The sequence below is a fragment of the Alligator sinensis genome, unplaced genomic scaffold (genome assembly GCF_000455745.1).
Source record: "Alligator sinensis unplaced genomic scaffold, ASM45574v1 scaffold543_1, whole genome shotgun sequence".
NCBI classification, from domain to species: Eukaryota; Metazoa; Chordata; order Crocodylia; family Alligatoridae; genus Alligator; species Alligator sinensis.
The window spans coordinates 768,666-793,881 of record NW_005842055.1 but is presented as its reverse complement, the minus strand read 5'-3'; the positions used below and the strand labels follow the sequence as shown (position 1 = coordinate 793,881).

The 25,216-nt window shown below is 41.2% G+C and overlaps 1 protein-coding gene across 1 annotated transcript in view; it reads right to left on the bottom strand.

Annotated features, from left to right (window-relative positions):
* Positions 1–25,216, bottom strand: part of PCDH15 (protocadherin related 15) — a 922,022-nt gene that overhangs the window by 145,810 nt on the left and 750,996 nt on the right. Inside the window, exons 25-26 of the mRNA XM_025203355.1 lie at positions 24,284–24,393; positions 19,990–20,130 (exon numbers count right to left, since the gene is read on the bottom strand). Of these exons, the coding sequence (XP_025059140.1) occupies positions 19,990–20,130; positions 24,284–24,393 (251 nt within the window). The remainder of the gene's footprint in view (positions 1–19,989; positions 20,131–24,283; positions 24,394–25,216) is intronic.

The following is a 25,216-nucleotide window of genomic DNA, read 5'->3' as shown; positions in this document are numbered from 1 at the left end:
AGCAGGCCCGGACCCCAAGTGGCAGGAGGGAAAGGGGGAGCGGACCTGGATGGGGAGGGACATGGGCTCCATCCCTGCCCATTCCCCCCATATCATACTTGATGGGCAATTGGCTAGTATATATGAGGGTTTTTTTTAATTCTAAAGGGGTGGTTGTCATCAGAAGCAAATCCAGAATTTTTACAAAGGTGGATGAGGGGGGCAAAAGCAGAGACTGGAGCAACAGGGCTTGTTGCCACTTTTCTTTCCCACTTCAACTCCCAACATCCTTCCGCCAAGCAATCGGTGATTTTTTTAAGTCATAAAATCACAGAAAGTTAGGGTTGGCATGGACCTCAGGAGGTCAACCTCCTGCTAAGAGCAGGACTATCCCCAACTAGATAACCCCAGCCAAAGCTTTGTCTAGCTGGTTTTTTAAAACCTCTAAGAATGGAGCTTCTACCACTCCTCTGGGTAACTGTTCCAGTGTTTTACTACCCTCCTAGTGAGAAAGCTCTTCCTAATATATAACCTAAACTTCCCCTGCTGCAACTTGAGACTATTGCTCCTTGCTCTGTTATTGCAACCACTGAGAACAATCCAGCTCCATTCTCTTTTGAACCCCACTTCAGGTAGTTGAAGGCTGCTATTGAGTCCCATTTCAATCTCCTCTTCTCTAGGCTAAATAATACCAGTTCCTTCAGTCTTTCTTCGTAAGTCATGTCCCCCAGCTGTTACGTCTCAGCTATGTATTCTTGGACAACCCTGGTACAGGATGCAGTCTGTCTGACTCACAAAGGACTCACCCCCCCCCTCCTCTAACTAAACAAAACTGATTAAGATGCAGTGAAAGACGCACCTAAGACCCTCCAGATAAGGGTGACAAGGTCACCCTTTACCCTAGGTAATGACACCCTAGGTCTCATTTACATCCGAGATGGAACCAGATGACCATTCATTTACATGAGAGATGGAAAACAGAAAGCCTGAAGCAGAGACTGCAGTGAATTCTGGGACCAGAGAAGCGGGAGAGCGCTGCATGATGGGGAATCTGTGCTTCAAATGTTAATCAACCCATGTTCACACACACCCACCTCAGCATTTATCAGACCAGTTCTAATCTGGATTTACTAAGGACTTTTCCCCCCCAGACACACACACACAGCTCTAAGTTTAATAGGCATCTCGGGCCGTACATTCCCCGGTCCCACTATGGGAGGCCTATTTAAACTTGATTGACTAAAACTCGGTTGCCGGGTTAGGGAATGCTGAGGCAAGAGACCGAGTCAGAGGGGGTATGGGCAACATTTGAACAATGGTTAAGGGTTCATCACAGCATCCAGCCTGCTGGAGCCCTAATTACAGGTGTTGTCATATCTTTTCCGAGACGACTGGTGGGAGTCCTCTCCACAAAAGGTTATGAGCACCCCAATAATTGTTTTAAGTCTGTTAAAAGACTATAGTAAGATCTGGAAAAGTCATGCTAAGCTGAGGCTTGTGCACAACAAGTAAAAATCCAAAATCCTGATGCTGCAAGCTATCTATTGTTCCTGAAGAAACCATGAGATATCCCATCAGTATATCTGCCACCCATAGGAATTTCAAGCTGGCTCCCAAGTATTTGGGTTACTCCCTAATCTTAAGTGTTTCCTGATTATCAATCAGTTTCCTGAGATGGTCCAAACCAGATAACCCCTTGTCAATAGAAAAGACAATGATTTACACTACTGAGGGTGCTTCGAAGCAGCTGAACTGAGGGTATAAAAATCTGTAAGTGTGTGTGCTGCTAGAAGAGGAAAAGGAAGGAAAAGAAGTAGAAGCAGGAGGAAAGAAGGAGAAGAAGAAAACCCCTGTGCTGACACCATCCCCTGTCGTTCTTGGGACGCTGGAAGAACAGATCATCTCTCTCTTCAAGGATTGTGCTACGGACTGTGCCTGTCAGCTTTGCAGCCTGAGTACCGTGGACTAGGTGAGATCCCAGCGTTCTCTGTCTTCTTTCTAGGCATAAACTTCTGAACCTGAACTGTATCAGTTAAGCTTGAGCTAAGTTTCCCCAAATACTTAGTGAAACCAGGGTAGTATTGTCATTGTTGGTGTTTGTTTTTCTTTTGCATGTCTATTACTGCTAGTACTATTATATATTTCATATGCTTAGCAATAAATAACTTTTATAGTCAAACTGGTAGTAATTGGGTATATTTTTCCTTCTCTGCTTCTCTTTCCTCCCGTGCTCTGCAGCAACGCTTCTTTTACCTATGCTAAAGATCCCTGTGAAGCCCAAATTATTGTGGGGTCTGCTCATCAAGAGACCAAAGATTGGGACGTGCTGAGTTTGAAACACATAAGGGGATCAGCTTGTACAGGCTGATTGACCCAGTTTGACTCCGACGTGCCCCTATGAACTGAATGCTGGCCCCTGCGGGTAAAGTAATGGGCAGATTTGGTAACACAGCCCACTCACCATTTTTGTCGCCCTCCATTCAACTCTCTCAAATTTTTCCCAAACTGAACACAGTACTCCAGATGTGGCCTCACCAGTGCTGAATAGAGGGGAATAATAATTTTCCTGACCTACTGGCAACACACCTACTAATGCTTCCCAGGATGCCATTACTGCATCAGCACAAGAAGTCCCCAAAATATGTCAGAATTCTTCCCCTAGCTATCTTTGTTCACATTATCCTCCCCCTTCCCTTCACTTTGCCTTCACCCCCACCTGCTACTGATGCTGTTTCCACTGTCCTGGGGGTGAGGGAAGCTCCAGAAACACTCCATCCAGGCTGTAAGTAGGAGCTGGGCTCATCTTGGGGTGGGTAGGTTCCCTTCCTGTGCCTGCTCCTGGATTAGTAGGGAACACTGGGGGGACAAACTAGGGATGGGTAACTTACCCACCTACTACCACTATCTCAGGCTGAACCCTGCCCCACACAGCCCAGCAGGAGTGAGTAGGAGCTCTCCTCACTCCCAGGACAGTGGACACAGCAGCACGAGCAGGTAGGGGAGCAGAGGGGGACAAGAAAGGGAGACGAAGGGGAGATGGAGGAATTCTTACCTTGTTTGGGGACTTCAAGTCCCTGGCTGCTGCTTCTGCCACATGGTCGTAAAAGGTGGGGGAGGTATCACTGTGCCACTGTATCCCCTCTGGACTGATCCCTGGTTGGCATACAGAGTCTGTTTCTGCTACTGGTACTGAGCAGTTATAGCTTTTTAAATAGGTCAATTACTTTTATCTGGAGTACAATGAATATCAATGCAATAATAAAGACAGAGAGATAGTACTTGATGTAATGGTGACAGTCTAAGCCATAAATGGAAATACTTTCTAGAGAGAGAGAGGTAAGAGTTAAATGACCAAATATAATGGCATCTACAGTGTGAACCCACAAGAACCTGCAGGGTCCTATTTTAAATCCAGGGAAATGACTGAGCATATTGCTTACACAACCAAACTTTTTACAAAATACTTATTTCTTTGTTCATCAGGGACAGTTGTATAACAAGCATGAGGTGATAAAAAGCAGCTCTAAAATGTTAAAATAAAAATCTGTGGAAGAGCAACCTAAAGCTAAAAATAGTGGCATTGTCAACAGCTGACAAAACAAGAACAGTGAGACTATTAACAAAGGAAACATTTAATGAATTTAAAATTTCCCTTAAGCATTGCCACAAGAGCTTATTCCTAAGCAATCTGTTTGCATCCATGACCATTTTTAGACAGACATGAGAAAAGCTTCGTTGAATTGACCACAGAGAACTGTTAAACTTGGACACTACATGTATCACTTGTATGATAACTCAAGTTAAGGTAACACAGAATGACAACTACTACCAGCAGCAGTCTAGTAGGCAAGAACTAAGGCGAAGGGGTCTTGTGAACTGAGTTGAAAGAAGGGTGGCAGGGGAAAGACAGGATGGGACTTAATTTCACATGCTAGAAACTGTGAACACTGAAAGAAATAAAATTCATTTCTTGGAGTCTCATTCTGTAGTCTGTGGAGGTCAGAAGGTCCTTGTGATCCACAGTGTTAACTACTACCATTAGAATAAGCTATAATCCCTAGCTGTTATACATTTTCTTTTGAGCAGGGGAAAAAATGCAAAGTTTCCTTAGCAGAGAAGATGCTCTATCTCAGACTAGAAACATTTCAGTACTTTACATTTATTTTAAATTGGTACTGAATTCAATTTGGTGATAAACTGCATAAATCTCCCATAAATCACCACTTTCCTATACATCCCTCTTCCTTTTTCTGTCCCACCTTCTTACTTGTTAAAGCAGACGATTTTTTTATTACTGTTTCCCCTAATATTAGGCTTCACAGATAATGAGATCAAGAAGGAGATTTCAACCAATGTTTAAACCATTCTATTCAAACAATTGAAACATGATGTTTATCCTCTTTTCCTTCTGCAAGAATTTTTGATTCAGGAAATAACATAATGAAGTGAAATACTGCCTTAACTCCCTTGAAAGGAGAGGTATATAGGTTATCATCATCAAGCTGAAGCATGCATCCCCTCATCCATACATTATTGCATACTCTCCTAGGTCTTCTATCATTTTGTTTTTCTCTAAGGAAAATCTGATAGGATTGCATTTAGAAACTTACTTATACGGTGATCGTTCTAATCCCTAACTCAGGGATCCATTGCACTGGACACTGTCTAAACACAAAACAAAGAAACTGCAGAGATACAAAGTGCTTATAACCAAAGTATATTTAATTTGTAAAATAAATTACTATTGCAAATAATCCAAAATTCTATGTCACAAGGTGCTAGCACATCAAGGTAGCTTCTAAACACCTTCTAATTTAAACGTAAGCTATGTGCACTGAAATCTCACTGGTCACTGAAGTTAAATATACATAATTAGTTCAAAGGAGTTACTTCAAATTAAAAGTAGAATTCTGTATCATTTTACTTCATTCTTTTTTCAACTCAGTGAGTGCATCTACATGCATACTTACTGTGAAGCTAATTAGTCAACTGCAGTAAAAGCATCACTGTCTACATATATGCCCATATTAGGGCACAGTAAATTAATTACCTCCTCCATAGGATAGTACTACAGTAAATGCTTTGTTATCTGGCACCCATGGGGAATGGGGGGTGCCAAATAACAAAATATTCTGGTCACCTGAGAGGCCTGAACAGATGGCTTTGCCTGTTCAGGCCGCTACCTCTCCCGTTGCAACTGGAGCATCACTGCCCCTCCCGCCACATCACTGCCCCTCCCATGGGCCCCAAGGGACAGGGAGGCATGCCCCGCACAGGCTGCTATGCCCTGGGCCATGAGGGTCAGCAGTGCAGGCTGCTTTGCCCCGGACTGCGGGGGCTCAGCGAAACTGGAAGTGCCACCATGGGCACTCCCAGTTTCACTTTTACCTTACAAGCCAATATTCCAGTTAATAGAACATTCCAACTTGTCAGGTGCCGGATAATGCAGCTTTTACTGTATTTGTGACAAGTACTATGCTATGGTAGATTAATTTACACTGCTGTGGAGTAATTTACACTGCACGTGTAGACAGTGACCAGGGATGGCTGGGGCATGAGGGTGCTACAGTGCAGGGGGCTACCTAGCCTTGTGCCCCAACCAACCCCTCTGACACCCAGCACCACCACCAGGAGCCCAGGGATGACCCACCCGGGCTGCCCTGCCAGCCTGGGGCTGCTCTGCCCTGGCTCAACATGCTGCAGTCCTAGGAACATGTGTAAATGCTCATTAGCTTATTATATAATTTTTTTAGATTAGTAGACCACCAATTTTTTCGTAGATCTAAATGGGTGTAAATTCAAACTATTTACATGTGTAGCTTGATCACCTGCTGTACTGCCACAGAGTTGAAATCAATTCTATATTTAACTTTTCAGTTTTGCAGAATAGTTCATCAGTTTAGTGTCTAGTGTCTAGCTCCAGAATGGTTCGACATTCCAGTGCCATTCCAAGTCCAGTGTGGTTCATCAATTTACTGTCACCAAGCTCCAAAATCATTAATCAATTCAGTGGTATCTAAAAAGGAAACTTGCATCAATTTAGTTTAATCTAATACTAGAGTGGTACATTAATTCAGTGCCACATAATCCTAGAGTGGTTCATTCAAAGTCACCTATCTTCAAAATGGTTCATCATTTCAATTTCATTGAACTGCACAGTGGCACATTAATTCAATGTCATCTATTTCCACAGTGGTTCATCAATTCAGTGCCACAGAACTTGAGAGTGGCATATAATCTAATTAAAACTCGTAAAAAAGAAAAGGATGACCAGACAATTGAAAGATATATATCTAATAAATCTAGGAATCAAATTCAGAGACAAGTGCTCTTATAGGGGCTTATGGAACTCATCTTTGTGTGAATGCATGGCTATTTGTAATAGATACTAAAATACTTATTCACTATTTTTGTCCATCTATAATTGAATAAAATACTTATCATAAAGTACATACATTATATATCCATGTGTATACACAGGCACATAAACAGCTGTATTGGTCTTTATTTAAGAAGATAATCTGTTTTTTCATACATTTACTATTTCGGGCCTTTCAACAAAAAGTTGACTCCATCTATTCTTTCCTGTTGTCTTTATGAACATACTGTAATAAAGTACTAGATTATATTCTATGGGGAACAATAGTACATTTGCAGGAGGTTGAACTATATAACCTACTTGACCATTTCTATTTCTAACTCCTGTGATTTTAAATGGCATTACAAAACTCTATTCTATATAGAACGCAATGGTAACAAGTAAATACCAATAATACTAGCAGAATTTTTATACTCATACATATATGCTACAAGACCTACATCTAATTAAAGACCTTACATCTAATTAAAGAACATATTGCTTAAATATGAAATATACCCAAGTATATTGGAAATGGCAAAAGAATACTATAGAACCAAAGGGACTTTGAGGGTAGAGACTTAAATTCAAAATGATTCTTGAATCTGTGTGAAATATTTATTTGCAAAAATAAAACAGCAAGTAGAGTAATATTACTCCCCCATCATTTGCTAGATGCAGAGACTGAGTTATCAAAAAATGTTTGAAGCTCTATGATAACAGAACTGTCTACAATCCAGCCTCATAATATTTCTGGTATACAAGTTTGTGGGAAAACAAGATGGCACAGATGTGCAGGAACAATGGTCTTCTCTTATGGTAGAAATTTTACCTGTGCTAGCCATTAAAAAATAAGGTTACTGGGAAGAATTATAATCCAAAAATTAAGCTAGAATCTTTATACTAATAGTATTCCATGGGAAATGTTTAAACAGAGGGAAAATAACATTTTGAAAAGAGGAAGGATGCTAAATATGAGAACCTAGCTCTACTCAAGCCAGTAAATTTTTTATATCTGTTTTAATGAAAACTCAATTGCATCACAAGAATATTTTTGTCCAGGAAACAGACAATTATTGCTTAGAAGTCCGCATATTGTATACTAGCAAAAGCTAACTGAGGAAAATACTTCTGAAAAATGTTGCGAATTGTTTAGCAATACCAATTCAATTAGTATATTTTTATTAAATATGAGGACAAAGGGCTAGATATTGCATTTAGGTTTTCTTGTTTGTTTGTTTGTTTGTTTGTTTGTTTTTTTGCGGGGAGGTTTATCCAGGTTCTATAGATGGCATTTTGATGCACAAGGAAAATTAAGTAATTTACTCAAGTTTATACAGCTAACTCAAATGATTATTCTTAGTCCCAATCTAAGCCACTCCATTCTACCATTCTAGACCTATCTTTTCAGATCAAACATTTGCATTATTATTATTATTTACATTTACATTCATGGTATTTTTTTATTGTAAGATAATTGCTTTTGATATGATTTTAATTGCTTTTTGCCACAATTTTATAGGCTGTTTCATGACCATGGTAACTCTCTGCCAGGCTGGCTCCTAAAATTCCCTACATATTGTAGCTCAAGTTTAGCAGTTGAAATGTACACTGTGTGATGCCTTTCACTGTTACACAGTGTTTTATGATATATACACACAGATTCAGCAATATATTATAGATAGAAAAGATTTACAAGAAAACTGATTAAGCATAATACATTTAATCAACTATCTCCCCTTCCCCCACCTTCTGGGGACTGCTTTTCTATAGTTAACCAGCAAAGGGTGGAGAGGGGAACTCTTTCATACTGCACACTGGCTGGCTTAATCGTTTCTCAGATGGATGGACACTATAGCACTTAATTAGTTTTCACTGCATGCTACCCAATTTTGACTGCCTCTACTCTACATCCCCTTTGAAAACACCAAGATACAAATTAAAAGGCTTATTTCAGCACCTTTTGAAAAGTTTGTATCCCATTGTGTCCACTGTTACAAACTTTATTTTGCCTTCAGTTTTTTCCTTTAAGCTTTTCAATAGAAGGCTGTAATATTAGTGCCACCCTGCTATGTCTTGAGAAGCAGGACTCTTTGGGCTGGAGCTGAAAATGATGAAAGTAAAGATCTTTACTTGCAATTCACTAGGAGGGCGAGTTGAAAGCCATCATATTAAGAAAGGGAGCGCTATCCTGGCATATAATCAATAGTAAAAATAATAGCTAAGCAGGAGGGAAATATAAAGAATAAATAGCTCCCTAAAAATGAGGGAAATCCTCAGATTACCATACACACATTTTCTATGGAAAAAGTTAAAATTGCACAACGTGTTCAGTGGATATCACTAGTAGAATAATGATCCTTGTATCTGATGGTCAATGAGTTTGAGAAATACATGCTGCAATATAGAAGTTAGGGGCCAGTAGCAAAAGATTCTTGCTACAGCAGGGCAGCAAAAACCTTGACAGACAGAGCATCTTTTATATAAGGATGAATAATTACATTTCAATGCTAAACTGTCTCTCCATTTCCTTTGCAAATATACAGCAATATTTCAGGGAATTAAGTGGGATTTTGTTGTCCTTTTAGCAAAGGATTAGGTTATTTACTGCAGAAAAATAGTTATAGGGTATTTGTTTTCAGAAATACCATATGACAAAACAAGCCTGATAAGAAAATATTTATTATCAACCAGAAAAATAAGAAAAAAAAGATTTGCATGATTTGGCAAAATCTCAGGCCTTCAATTTGATGCTTGGGTTTTAGTCAGTAAAAAAACAGTTTTGGCAATAAGTTAGTTACCTAATATTAAAGAACAACTACACATTCTAAGAAATAAATCAGAAAGGGACTATTTACAAATTTAATTCACATGCATGAACTAGCTCAGCATTAGTTAATCCCTCTAGTAGGGCTACTTTATTTTATTCTACCAAGTATGGAAAAAGGCAACTACCAAGAGGAAACAGCTTCCCCTTCTGCACAGATGGGTCAAGTTGAACAGAATCTTGGCTCTGGTTTCTTCATTATAGATCTCAGTAATCACTAAAGATCAAGCCAAGTCAGAGCACAATAAGTGCTGTACTGCAGGTTACTGTATTTACGACATGTAGTACAAAATAACCATTGGCACCATGATGTTGTATGCTGTATTAGAGTGTGATTACTAAAACACCTAGTGTGTTGAGTCCCCAGCTCCTAAGTAGGGAGTTGATGATTGGTAGAAATGGGGAGCTGGGTCTATTAAGTGCTTTGAAAGATCTCAGTCTTAAAGGATGAGGATAAACAATGTTATACAGACAAACTATTTTTCAGGGCTGAAGAAGTAACTGAGCTTTCCCTGTTTTCCTTAATTTTAAATATTTATGTTGCATTAATGCTATTTTTGTATGAGTTTGGCACAAAGATTTCTATAAACAGAAGTAGGTGGTGAAGTCTGTGCACTAAGGAGTTTACTTCATGTAGTCAGCTGGTTGGCTGACTTCCCTGACATCTCTGAGCCAAGAGGGCCTCACCAGCTGGCATAAGCCCTATTCCTGCCAGAGGGATGATACAGCAACTTCTCTTAGACAGAAAGGAGGATTGATTCCTAAATATGGAGTCAGCTGAGATTTTCATTTAAACCCCAGCAATAAGCAGTACGCAGCTTCATGCCTCCAGGAAAGTCTTTGGAAAGGAACTCTGCTTCAGAGAAATTCATACATTTAACAATTCCTCAAGAGCTCCTTTTTATTTATGTGAGCACTTTACATGCAATTTACTCCCTCCCTCCATCAAGTGTACTGGCTGCTCCAGTGGGATCAGGGTGAGACTAATAAGAAGGAAATGCTTCTGCTTCCTCCCACTTCCCTCTCAATCCCCATATTTCTTCCCCATATTTCTTCCCCATTCTTCTCCCTGAATACTTTGCTGGTTTGAGTCATGCTCAGTTCCAGTGCTTGGATTTGCAATACGTATAAGCCCTCAGTGCACAAGCACTAATGTTAAGAGTGTTATGTTCCCTAAATCCTCCATACAATTGTGTCATGCAGAGTAACAACATGGTTTATACTTTAAAAAGAACCTTAAATAAATCTCTTATAGATGGCTTCTCCTTCTGAAACATTTCTCAGTGTGGAAATCAGACATCAATAGCTATCATGGCTACTTCTAGATCAGTCAGTTGTGCTCCTTGCATAGACCAGAGGTCACAGAAGAGATCAAGATTACAGTAGTATTGTCAAAAGCTGGCAACTGAGTCTCAGTGATCACTATTTACCAACTATTTTTATTGACTTCTTTGTATATTCTGCTTTTGTATATATAAAGCAACATTTTGATAGTGGCTTTATATATACATAAGAGTATTAACATAGAATTCATTTTGATTCAAATATGCATTAGATTGGGGTGGGCAAATGTAGCAGGGCACTAAGGTGCCTGCTACTTGGAGAGCCGGAATAGCTACTCAGGTGCCGGTTGCTAGGGTGACCAGAGGGAGCCAGTGACCCACACCTGCTAGCGGTGAGCTGACCGGAAGGGGAGGGCTTGGCTCCCATTTAAACACCAGGACTGAGGCCAGGGAGGTAGTTCCCTCCTGGCTGCCAAAGGGGAAGGAGCTCTCCTAGAGCAACCAAAGGGGAGAGGCCTGGCTGCAGGAACAGCTTCTGTCACTGTGGAAGGACGGAGTATTTCCTGGTAGGGTGAATGTTGTTATAGCTGGGCGGCTTGAGTTTAGGTTATAGCCCAGGGGCTTGTGTTTTGTTTGATGTTTGAGACCTGTGGTTTGGGTGAGGCTATTAGGGGTTGGAGGAGGCCTCATAGGGGACCCGTGGCATTGTGAGAACCCCAGCCCCAGAGAGGGAGGGGCAACGAGAAGTCCCAGAGAGGGGCACAGACCCATGGTGCCAGCAAGTCGCGATCTTAAACAAGCCGGGGAGCTCTGATGCACCTGTGGTGCATCTCGGTGTTGGTAGTTTTTTTTGTTGCCTGGGAAGCTGCGGGCTCAGGGTCATCCCCTGGTTTGGGGCTTGTGACCCTCTGGCTGTGGGGCTGGCGCCTGAGCCTCTGGGCCAGGCTCCAGCTTGGAGCAGGAAAAGGGGCCATGGGCCTCAAGACGATAGAAAAGGCAAGACACCTGGAGTCAAACCCTGTTTAGTGGGTTTAGACAGGGAGGCCTAGCTAGAGAAAATCAAGGGTCAGTCTCACATAGGGGAAAGTCCCCAACATACCCAATACAATAGGCAGCCTCCTGCTCACAAGAACATAATCATAATTTCCATCAAGACGTGGCAGGAGAGTATAGGGTGGGACATGAGAACCCTAAAGAAAGATCCAAGGGTGCCCCATGCAAGGCGCGGAGTACTAGGAAGATGGCGCTGGGAAGGGCGACCTGTTACAACAAAATACAGCCTGTGGGCTAGATCCAGACTGCTTGGTACTTTCATCTGGCCCACAGGCACCCAACATTTGAATTGTACCCCACCCAGCCCTTCTACCCATGAGGCTGGGAGCAAAGTGCCCACATATACATCCTGCCCCCAACATACCCTATTGCACCTCACTCTCACTCTCACCCAGGCCAGCCAGCAGCAGCTTCTGGGTAGGGCTGCTGCTGCCACTGACGCAGCCACCCCAGGGGGTCCTGCTCAGCTTCCCTGGCATCCTGCTGACTCCAGGCAATAGGTAGGGAAGCAGGGGGTGGGAGCTGGAGCTGGGTGGGGAAAGGGAGCATGGGGCTGGGGCTGGTGACAGCATGAAGCCCATGCCCAGGGGGGCAGCAGGAGCACAGAGCTTAGGTGGGCAGCATGTGGGTGTGAAGGAGGGTGAGGGAGTGTGGGGACCCCCTGTCACACTCTCCCTCACATGGCATATAGCTCCTGCTGCTGTCATCAGCAGCAGGCAAAAGCACTCAGGGCACTTGTGCCCTATGCAGGTGCTGTCACCCAGCAGTTCACAGCTCCAGACAGTACTGCATGTGGAGGTGAGAAGCACTGCCTGCCTGGCCCACCTCTATTGAGGGCTCTGTGTGGCATGGCTGCAGGTCCCACACTCGAGGGACACGGGGGAAAGCCCTATGCACTGGAGCTGGCTTCCTTCCCCCCACTGCCATGCAAGTCCCGGGACTCTGTGGGAAAGCAGGGCCTGGGGCTCCCCTCCATTTCTGGTGGAGTCCTGGGACCTGCAAGGCAGGGGGCGGGGAAGGCAGCTGGCTCCAGCATGAGGCTTCCCTGGGTGGTGTGCAAATGCAGGAGTTGCACATGTGCCATGTGGAGTCCTTGCAAAAGAGGCGGGCAGGCCAGGCTGCACTCCTTGCCTCCATGCACAGCTCTGGCCAGAGCCATTCACTGCCGAGAGCCAGTGTCTGTGCAGGGCATAAGTGCCCCCGCACACCCCCTCCACACCCTACACCTGACCATACATACATATCCCTCCACATCTCACCATACATACACACACCCCCACCCTCAACCACACCCCACCATACATCCCCACACCAACCACACCTTACCATATACCCCCCACACCCTACCATACACACATCCCCAACCACACCCCACCATACACACACCCCCAACCATACCTTTACACCCCCCACACAATAAACAAGAGTAAGACTTTATTTTGAGTTATTTTAATTAACTTTTAAATTAAAATTCCAAAGACCCATATAGTAACAGAGGTGTCTTAAGTTATTTACTGATTGTGGTATTTCAGGTACACTAGCATACAGCTGGCAACATCACTCCAACTTTTTTGTATAAGAATTATAGCAGTGGCATTTGCAAGAAGTGTTAATTATAAGCATAAAGTCTCATTAATCTTGGAGATTGTTTCTAGGAGAAGAACACACTTGAAACAGGGATGCATTACATGGATATACCCTGAAGCAAAAACATAAAATGAAATCAATACAATTAGAGTTTTCCAGAGCACAGTCCAACAATTTATCTTAATTGCCCTACAATTTATCCTTATTTACAAGGTTAGTTACCCAATGGGAAATCCTGTATAGTTCTCTCAACATGGTCTTTTGACTGATGTCCCTGTCCATGACTATTGTATTTTAAAGAGGAAATTAAATGTATTATTCTGATTTTATTTCAAAATCCTTCTATATTGGAATATGAGTAATTACAATTTTGTAATATGACTGACTAAAAAGTGTTATAAATTAACAGTTTTTTTACTTAAAACAATGCAGAACAATGTGTGCTTATTTCAGCATTTTTGACCTGATCATGAAGATAATTTATAACTATATAAATTACCAACTATTTTAAAGGCCAGTGGCTTTTGTGTTTTATATCTTGTAACTTAAAGAAAATAATATCTATGTCATCATTCTTCACTTCCCATTATCAATTTTTGTTTTACAAAAATGAGGGTTAGATGTCCCTCTATGCTGTGTTTCTTCTGAACCATTGTTTTGGTTTACCTATATATAGGAAATGCTTCCTGGGACACACGGTTAAACAGGGAAGAGGAGAGGAATTTAGAGATATAGAACCATTATATTGATTCCTATATCTTTCAGCCTTTTTGTGTTAGGTGCATAGGCTTGGCCAGTGGAAAGGACTGTGGTCAGGTGTCCTTACACATCAGTGATTTCCAGCAGCCTTAATAGTTTCTTGGTGCAAGCTATATCAATTTCAGGCTGCTCTAAATTGCTGAAAGCTAATAAAGTACAAAGGCCACCTATAATCCTCCTATAATCCAGTTGGGCAAATTGCTACAACAGTTAAGGTTATGTACCATACTAAATCTGTGGAATGTTAAGCAGTGTTAAAATCAGAACATGCTGTGAGCAGTTGTATGTTAACAGTTAATACCGTTTCTTGCACGCACAGCTCTGACTTGCCACTAGGGAGCTGGTAAGCAGGGAGATGGCTAGGAGCCAGGACACCTGGGCTCATTCCTTACTTAGGGAGGAGAAGGGGGCTGGAGCAGTTTATTCCAGGATGCTGGAGAACTGCAAATTGCTTGTCTTATTTCTGTGGAGCAGACTGAAGTTATCCTAACATGAAATAGGTAGAATGGCCCAGAGTTTACCCATGCCTGCAGTTGCGTAACTTTGAAATACTCAGAAGACACTTAGGATAAATTAACAAACTTTTGTCTCGGACGGCCGGAGCCGACTCGAGGTGATTTTTGAAATTACTCATTCGCTGGGCGGGCTGGTGAATGGAGAGGCAGACAAAGCTTAATGGTTGCAAAAACTTTACTTACGCCGCTTGTAGCCGTGACGCAGATGGTCCGGTCATTTGAACAACTATGTGAGTTGTTCCAGCTGGCAAGGCTCAGGCCAGCTAATCTGTCCACAAATTAAGCTGGCGGGGAAAGGGTACGTCGAGGATTGTGCTCGGCGACGGGGAGAAGAATTGATAGGTGATCAGTCTATCGATCAGCTCAGCCGCAAGTCAGATCTCTTTAGAGGCACTCTGCAGCGTGCTCAAAGTTCTCCGACTTGGGCGGAAGTCGCACGAAATTTTAAACGGCTAGCAAGCCAATTACTAGCCGCCACGTAGGAATAATTTAGAACTGGCCAATAGCGGGACACAAATTTGCATTCAAATGGCGGGAACTCTCTTGCACCGGGGTTTTTCTGTTGCAACAAAAACCTTTGCTGTGCAAGAGGCTCTCATGTGGAGGGAAAATTCCATCGTGCCGAGGCACCAAAATCACTGGGTTGTGACAACTTTAACATATGGATACTCATGTTTTAAGTGCCCTTAGTATGATCCAAGTGTAACATATACATTAACCCTTAGAACACCCAGAAATAAAGACAACAGAACAACTTCCATGACACTATAACTGAACCAAACCCACACAATGGGAACACATCTTTTCCTTGGTGCTAATATGCACTTCATAGACAACAGTTTGAATTATACAGAGATCTATCTTTGAGAGCAATCAAATCTTTAGTTTTATGCAAGTGGTCTTCAACAAAGTTTGCAGGGTTCCTCTCTCCTGATTCCTTGCCACACTGTACCATATGCATCTATCTACTTTTATAGAAGAGTGGTTTTCAATGTGTGGTCCACAGACCCACCTGGGGATCCACAGACTATCTCTAAGGGGCCCATGAAAGATCATAAGTATGTGAATACCCACACTTGCAATTCCAAGGAGCCCTCACCTCCAGTTGACATTTTTAAGAGGTTGACAAATGAAAAAAGAATGAAAAACACTGTTCTAAAAAACAAACTGTGTTCACTTTGATTTTGTACCAGTGTATTCCCACTCTGTAGTTACTTTATACTAATTGAAATTACCACCAAAGTGCAAGGGAATGGAGAATCAAATCCAGTATCTTTCATGGCAAATCTTTTTCCACTACTTGGGTATATAAATGGAGCTAGGTGCCTAAGTACATTTCTATTCCATCCTGTTCAAAATCCTGAAAATCTATGAATGCATTTATAGTATTACATTTATAACAAAAGACCACTTATAACAAAAGACCACCCTTAAAACTGAGTCACAGAAAATCTAAGAGGAAGACAAACAACCCATCTTTTGTATTAACTTTTTCAGGGCCTCAAGCAGAGTGCAACAGTACATACATTTAATAGGTGGAAGAAAACCTGGACCCTTTTTTACAGTGGGTGTGTCTACAGAGTTGCTATGTTACCATAGCAATGCACTACAGCAACATAGCATTGGCAGGCACTAACCATGATGCCATAGCTACATCACCATAGTGACACGTTTCCTTGCTATAGCATGCCACTATGGAGACGTAGCAGCTAAAAATAACTGTGTGCCACCAGCATAGCACAGTAATGGCTGTTACTCTGCTGACATTTAGTACTTTTCTAAAGGAAGTATCAACTTCAGGCTTAAGTACTTCCTAAAGGAAGTACTAAATGAGAGCACAGTAACAATGGTGCCCTAGGGGCATGTGTAGACATGCCCAGTGTCTCATAAGACAGAAAGCTACCTAATAAAAATGGTTTATGTATATGTTTCATTGTCCATATGCATATATATATATGTGTGTTTGTGAGAGGGGAGGCAAGAGTTCCCCCAATGTGTCCCAAACCCTTGCCTGACATGCCTCATTACTTACCTTAGGAACCGGGATGAGCGGCAGCCAGAAGGAAATGCCGACGCAGGCTTGGCAGTTCTGCAGCTGCCTGAGCCTGTGTATCAGCAAGCACTGGGGGCATTGTGATGGCCAGAACCAGAGGGATTAATAAGCAATAAATATGTGCTTCTTAGAGTCATTTGGTATTTTGCCTAAACAGGTAATATTAGTTAATATAAAGCTTGTAAGTTTGTAAACCGCAAATGTAACTTGTCTGTCATAAGTTTAACCAAAATGATAAATTAACTGTTCGTGGAACTGACTGGGCCCCATAGGTAAAGCTGTAGTTGTGAGATTAGCTGACCTAACGGTTTCTGCTTAGGGTTCAGCTTTAAAGATAAAAAAACTGGATCCTATTGTCTGGCACACCCAACACATTCCAGGAAAGCATGTCCCAAGAAAGCATATTCAAAGAAACTTAAAAGGGGTTGGGGCTTAGGCGGAGCATTGTCAATTTCAAACCTAAAGGTGCTACATCATAATTTGCTTATTGGACAAACCCGAGTTTGGGTAGTAAACTTTTATGATAATTTTTTACACCTTTCAATCCCATAGGGTAACAGCTACAGGGTAACATTGTGAGTGGCTCTAAAGCCAACAGATTAGCATAAGATTAGGTATTAAAAAGTGCATGTATCAGGTGATCAGCTAACCAGCAGGAAGGAGGGAACAGAACGGGCATTTCTGTTCCATGCCCGGATCCTGGACTCCTGGTGTGAGTGAGGATCGGATCCTGATCAAGGGACCTTCTCCGGTAACCCCTCTGACAGTGTTGATGAGGGATGCCTGACTTCGCTGGAATCACTTGACGCATACCTGGCATTGAGGGACTATCGATAAGTTGCCAACCCATGTCTGTCTGTCTGTTGTTTTAAACAGCCCAGTGGCTAATACCCTCACAGTGCCCAGTTGGCCTGTGACAGAGTTGATCTATCTATCTGTTGTTATTATCTGTTATTATTATTTACTATTAGCTTTTTAATACTGCATTATCTGCTTATCACATTTATCTTTCTGTTAACTGTTGTATGTATGTAAGGTATAATAAATTTGCCTTTACTTCACTCCTAATTTTTGCCTCCTCAATCCAAAACTGAATTAAATAGCCCAGTTGGCCTGTGATAAAACTGAAACAGACACAGTGCCCAGCTGGCCTGTGACAGGGCATGGCCCCTGAGAAGCGTGGGCTGCTCAAAAGGCAGCCAGGGACTCAGCTGAGGAGGCACTGAGGAGTGGGGAGCAGAATCCCAGCCGTGAAACGCTGGCTGTGGAGCCAGTAGGCTCCAACCCTGGATGCCAGGGGAAGGAGCCAGGCACATGCCAGAGGACCAAGACAGGGGAGGCTGAGAGCAGCCTCAGGGGCTGACAGGGGCAAGGGAGCCCTACTGAGGAGCACCAGCCTCAAGAGATGCTGCAGAACAGAGGGGCTCTGACCAGGAGCTCAGATGCCATGGCTGGGGACAGCCCCTCAGGACCTTAGGCATCCCTAGGCAGCCCTGCAGCAAGCAGAGCATGGGGGATCATGAGCCCCTGGAGGGGGAAGTACATGACGCCAGCTGGAGGGACCAGGACAACTGGACCACAGGTCATCCAGGCCCCAGGGAGGTCACGCCAGAAGAGACAGCAGAGGCTGGGCACAGGGCAATTGCCTACTAGGATAAAAGGGATGGATGAGTCTCCCCAAGGGACTGAGGGCCCAGAGAGACAGAATCTCAGGTATTCGTCAGCAGACACTAGTCATTTTTCAGTTACGTTTTTGTCAGTTAATCTAGCCCCAGTCGGGGCAGGTTTAATTACCCAGGAGAGGGAAAGCTAACCCAAAGATGAGGGATGGACCCGGGAAGACTGACGGCCAGGAAGACCCAACCCTTTCGAGGCGGGCAGTGTGGATGAGGTAGAACCATACAGGAGAATACCTGAGGGGAGCAGCATCTACCCAGGCCAAGGATAAGGTAAGGGTGGGATAAAGGGGAGGTTTGGAGCCCCACAAAGCTAGCCCAGGGCTGAGACCCCTGCAGGCCACCTACAGGGAACTGTCTCCCCAACAACAAACATCAAAGATGTGGCAGGTGAGAAGGAGCAGTGTCCGAACCATCTAGGTGGCACTAAAACTGGATTTCACCCTGATGTTGCTGTGGGGCAAGGCACCAACCAAAAGGGGGCCAAAACCTTATAACACCTACCAGTGACAGTGTCACATTAGACTACCAGTATTATATGGCATTCTGAATCAATTGATCTTTTTTTACTACAGCTTCATTCTGAATTAAACTGGAAGCCACACATGCTTTTGCAAAACCTTTTCATTTAAATCAACTGCAGAATGTAGAATGGACGGGGGAAAGATGGATAATTTTCTAAGCTCTAAAGAAAAATGAAACCTGTATAAAGCAAAAATTACTTCTAAAGAAGAAACGTAATGAGAAGTCTAGTACCTTATTTTATTACCTTTGCCCATTAAGTTTAAGCAATTGTGATGTAGTAAGCAGAATTTAATAATTTAAACAACCATAAGCTTCACTTGATCAAATGTACAAGTTAACATATAACTTCTCTTATGCAATTCTTTTATTATAAAGCTCTTTGGAGGTTTCCAAAGAGCCACTGGAGAGTTATCTGTTTTGGAAAATTTAAGAACAGTAAATTCTGTGGCTTTGCAACGGATTGCACTATTGAGGTCCCTTGTAACTTTAGATTTCATAATAATCAATTGAGAATTCTTTGCGTGTCTTTTATTTTTTAGATTTTCCTTAAAACTCAGCTGAAACACTAAGTATATTGAGGAGATGATCTTAGGTTTTATTCAAAATAGATGTTACACAAAAATGTTGCCGTGAAATGTTCCTTTGGGGGGGGGGGGGTGGTGGGTCTTATTCCACGAATACTTTCTTTGGGGGGGGGGGGGGAGGTGTTATTTATACCCAATAATCCAGGTATGCTTAGTGTTTGAAGTTTTAGCGATTCATACTTTGAGAGTGAAAACCTGCTTACTTGTATTAAAACTATGTTTCTTGACTAATTTAATAAAAAAAGCTTTCAATCTGAAGTTTCATAGGACCATTGAGAGCTTTAGAACGCATCGATCCCTACTTTAATAAAAATCAACCCAGCAGAAAAGTTAAATGTATGTATTTGGGTGGTATAATTTATTGACAAAAATAAATTGTGCCTTTTTTTAGGCTATCTCATGTTTAAAGTAAAAAGAGAAACAATAATCACAATTAGAACATGAATACATTCCTGACGATTCATCTTCCTGATGGTATAAAACTGTAACTCCCAGAAGCATCAATAGGAGTTATAATTGGGCATTGAGGACATAATTAGTGATGGCTTAATTCTACACCACATTACATCTCTGTCCTAAGAGAGGACATGACTGAGGTATCATAAATGTATAGGCTATGATATATTTGATACAATTTTTTATATCATACTCCAAGTAGCTCATCATGAAACTAGTTAGAATGCATTAGAATTAATCTAATATCCTGTAAAATATAGTCATATATAATATTTATATTCAAAAGATATTTACAAACAATAAAATAGGAAAGCCATAAAATAATGCAACTTACTTTTGGAAGGTACACGTAGGTTCGAACGAACGACTTCTAGTGAGTCAGCTTGGACTCGAAGTTCATAGCTTTTCACAGATTCATAGTCAAGAGTCTTTTTAACAGTAATCTCACCTGTTCTTTCATTCATATCAAACACATCTGAAATCCAGCAGAAAAAAAAAAGCATATAACTTTCTAACACCTCTATATTTTTAATCAAAATAGTTATGGTTAAATTTACTTTCTTGCAATGACATTATTTATTTCTGTTTAGTAGTATAGGAACTGAGGAATACATGCTTTCACCATCTTTTTGGCTTCAAAGGGGCATAATGGCTGAACATAAACACTGGACTTGGGTTCTGGAGTAGCAAACTTTGGGAAAACTTGCAAAAGCCATCTAAATAAATCACCCACTCCTGTAGCAATAATCCACTCTCTTCCCAAAATCTCTGGTATAAATTTACTTGTCATTTTCAGGGTTGGTGTCAGATAACCATGAGACTAAAAGTGTACTCTTTCCTTTAAACAAAGACTTTATTTAAATGCAGCCTACATGTCTGTGATTTCAGCATGGCAGGGTCTGTAATATATTAAAAAGATACCAGAATTTTCATTCAGTAGCGTGGCACCAGCAATGCAACCTATAAAGCTAATTGTTATAAATAATTTGTGGACTCACAGGAGGCAGATGTCTCATTCTTTTTTTATTCATACTGAACGCTCTAATATCTTAAAATAGCATTTAACCATTATTATAATCTATTGAAGAACTGATTTCAGCCATGGTTATCAATAAAAATAAGTGAAGTTCAGCATCATCTAAATGAAACTGCAATTGACTTTAGTCCCAACAAGATTTTTCTATAAGATGCTCTGGTGCAATTAACTTGTGCAAGCCTACCATTTCCTAATATTTCATCAGGGTGAAGTTGATCAAGTGTGTACAGGTTTTGGCACTGGGCTGGCAAACAATGGCATACCAAAGCCAGGAATATGTTATTCCTCAAAGACACTATTTATTATTTTGCAGAAAATGGCACTGAACTCCTTTAGAGGCATGTAAATCCCCCATTAGCATTTTCATTAAAAACTTGACTGTGGTAAAAAAATATATATTATCCTATATTGTACTGCAATATCTATAATAATTATTATCAAAAAATTATAATCACTACTGTGCTGATGGGCAAGGCTGCACTTGATGTAGTTTTCAATAGTTTACCAACATTTTGGTTGATTTATTTGTTTATTTAGGAAAAGTAATTGGCGATAAAAGTCACATTTTGGTAACTGAATAAGCCAGATTAAAGAAAAAAGGATTCTAAAATAAAGTGAGTTTCTATTCCCGTGTTGTGAGATAAACCAATACACAAATACAAAGTGAATATCCCATTTAAAACTTAGGGAATTATTTTTTTCAGAAAACTATTCTCTTAATAAAGAAATCCCCAAACTCTCCGCTACCAGACTGTGAGCTGCTTTACTCATCTGTGCAGGAGCAAACAAGGAGCCAACCTCTTTCACAGGTGGCTGTAAATAGCCTCACAAGGTTACAATGCATGCCCTCTTGTGTAAAACTTCACAGTTTTACAAGAAAGAAGCAAAATTAAATATCCTGAGACCTCATAACAAATAACCTGCTCCAGCCCTTTGTTTGAACTAAATTTACATACTCTCAGAGCAGCTTTTCCACAACTAAACTTCTCTACCCAGGAGAACCATTCCATACACTTCTCCTGTGCAATATGAAATAACATAACAAGAAAAGAAGCAAAATTCAATGTCCTGCTTGCCATCAGACACCTCTGAGGTAAATAGACTGCTCTAACTTTTATTCAAGCCTAATTTCCATAAATTGAACTTTTCCACCCAAGAGAACAGATACCATCCTCCAGTTCTCCTGTGCAATATGAAGTTTATTTTCTACTTGGGAGAAATTTTACAACCTTTGCATTCTCCATTGCCTGAGGAAAGGTGTGTGAGCCTGAAAGCTTGCAAATATAAAAATATTTTCACAACTATCTAGTTGATCTAATAAAAGATATTGCCTCTAGCACAAGAGTTCTGACTGGTTTTGCCTTTAGACCAACATAGCTATAACCTATATCCCTGACCTCCTTAGAGTACAAATTCTGTTTATTCCATGATGCCATAGAGAAAAGGGTTACTCTGTACTAATATGCAGAGCAAGGATGACAGTGCAGGAGAAGCAGTCCCTTGGAGGTAGAAAACTATTAGGACTGTGTGAAACAGGCCCTATTCGATTTGGATTTGGATTTGGACTGAACTGGGGGACAGTGATTCGATCTGTTGATTCAGGTTACTATCCCTGATTCAATTTGGCTGAATCCAAATCTGAAGATTTGATGCTGATTCAGAGAATCAGTAATTTGGGCACAGGCACAGCTTTAAAAGTTTTTTTCTACATACCTTGAGGTAGCAGCGTGGCTCATGATCACTGCAGTGCTGGGGTGGATGCAGTGTCCCACAGGAGCATGGGGGGTTCTCCAGCATGCTCGGCAGTGAACCTGGAAGTGGACCAGAAGTACCAGAAGGGGCCCCCCTGTGCTCCCCGATGGAGCAGGAAGTGGACCGGAAGTGCTTCTGGTCCACTTCCGAGTCTGCTGCTGAGCGGGCTGGGGAGCCCCCAGTGCTTCTGTGGGATGCTGCATCTGCCCCAGCACCACAGCATTCAGAGCCCCTGCTACCTAGAGGTATGTAGAAAAGACATTTAAAGCTTTATTTACATCCAAATCACCGAATCTCTCCGAATCGATTCAGAGGTTCTGAATCAATTCAGAGAGATTAAAGGGTCCTCTGATTCAATTTGGATTTGGAGATTCAGCCATTGAATCGGGCTGAATCTCCACTGAATCAAATCAGGGACCGAAGCTTCACACAGGCCTAAAAACTATGCACTTTTCCTGAACATGTAAGAGCTCCAGAAAAATTCTGCCTACTTGAGGTGCTATTTCACCGCTGCTCCTCCTGGAATGTGCCTCTGTACTGTCATATTTAAAATAAATTAATATTCTAAATTTGAATAGCAAAAGTCTACTTGATGTTTCACTTGCCTCCAACAAGGCTTTTATTACTATGCTATGGTCTGTCCAACAGATATTAATAAAGCTATCATCCATGAATTTGTCTAGTCCCTTTTTGAACCTGGCTGTAACCATCTACTTCTACCACCTCCTATGGCAATGAAGACCATAAATTAACTATGCATTGCACAAAAAAGTACTTAATTTTGTTAGTTTTAAACCAGCCTCCTACTAATTTCAGTGGGTGCTCCCTAGTTCTAGTATTCAGGGACTTGGTGAACAATAGTACCTTGGCCAAACCCTTCAGGCTTTTATAGACCTCTATCATATCCCCTTTCAGCCTTTTTTCCAAACTGAAGAGTCCTAGACTTCTTAGTTTCTCCTGGTATGGCAACTGTTCAATACCTCTGATAATTTTTTTATGCCCTTCTCTGTATCTTTTCTAATTCTACTACATCCTTTTTGAGAGATGCAAAGATTTGTATTATGCCATGATGATGTTCTCTTTTTTGTTTTCTATTCCTTTTTTAATGATGCCCAATATTTCATTGACTTTTTTTGGTTGCCACTGAACACTGAGCTGATATTTTTAGAGAACTAGCTACAATGACTCCAAGGTCTCTTTCCTGAGTCATAACAGCTGGTTCAGAACCCAACATATAGTTGAGGTTATTTTTCCCCAGGTGCATTACCTTGCACTTGAAGTTCATCTTTTATTTATTTGCCCACTCACATAACTTGGTGAGATCTTTCTGCAGCTACTCTCTATCAGTTTGCAACTAGAATACCCAGAACAATTTTGTACACCTGCAAACCTGGAGATTTCATTATGCACTCCCCATTTCCAGGTTGGACAATATTGGGCCCAGCACAGATACCTTTGAGACTCCACTTCTGACTTCCCTCCATCTTGAAAAGCAACAGTTTGGCTCTGAACTTTACTTCCTCCCTTTTATTCAGTTCCTGATTCATGAAACAACCTTCTCTCCAATACCACAGCCACACAGTTTTTTTAAAGCCTTTTTTAAAATTTAAAAGCAAATTCTGCTCCACCTTTCTCAGCCAAACTGAAAGTAATTCTATTCTGCATGCAGAATTCATCAGGTTTATAAAAGTAGGGAAATAGGAGCAGGACTAGTTGTAGTTACTTGGGCTTATTAAGGTAGCATTTATTTTAGCTCTTTTATTTACAATTATTACTTTATGAAAATATTTAAAAAAATATGCCACAAAGCATGCCACTTCATTGATATATTAGAACTTACCATCTGCATTTCCTGAAACAATTGAATATATAATTGTCTGATTCAAGGCAGCAGCAGTTACAGCAACAACCACAGTTCCTTTAGGTGCATTTTCACTCACTGGTGGGGGCCTGCAAAATTAGACAAAGAATTTCTTTTTCTTACAATCCTATATACAGAAATATTTCTTCTCCATATTAGCCTTCACCCATACCTGTTAGGTTGTCATAGCACAATCAAAACAGAGAACCTGTTAACAAGGGCAAGGTTTTAATCCTTATAAATTGTAAACTAATATAGTTTCCTTGGAGTACCAGAAACTTGAAGGAATTTAATGTGCAAAACAGGACAATTCAAAGATATAATATAAACTTAGTTGTGAGAAATGAAAAAGGAAAAGGATTGGAAGGGTATGGGAATTGGAAGCCAGGGGACTGGAAATAAACTGTTGAATTTCAACCTTTAAAAGAAAGTTCTTTAAAGCTGGAATCTAAGGCTTGGAATAATTATGTCTGTTTTCTTTTGTTATTATGTTTCTGTAATAAAAGCCAAGATGCTTTCTGGGGAAATCAGCTGCTTCCTGCATTTACAACCTGAGTCACTGAAACTTTAATTATGCACATAAGAAAAGGTAGTCCAAGGGGAGTCACTGGGAAAATATTTGCACTTGAAGTTTCTCATTCAGTGCCAAATCCCCAACTGGAAAAGCAATATAAAACTTACATTTGGACAAATTTCTGGACAATTATCTTGATCCCTGATTTGTTTAATACTGGCCCACTAAGAGAGAGTCATCCTAGGTGCACTTATAATATGTGAAACTGAACATCTTATACCATGTGAATTTCATCAGGTGCAAATAATTAGCTACCTCTTATACACTAAATAAAAGCTCCTCTCTCAGGCTTCCCTGCTTTATTACTTAAAAGGCAATAATTGTGATGAATGATAAAA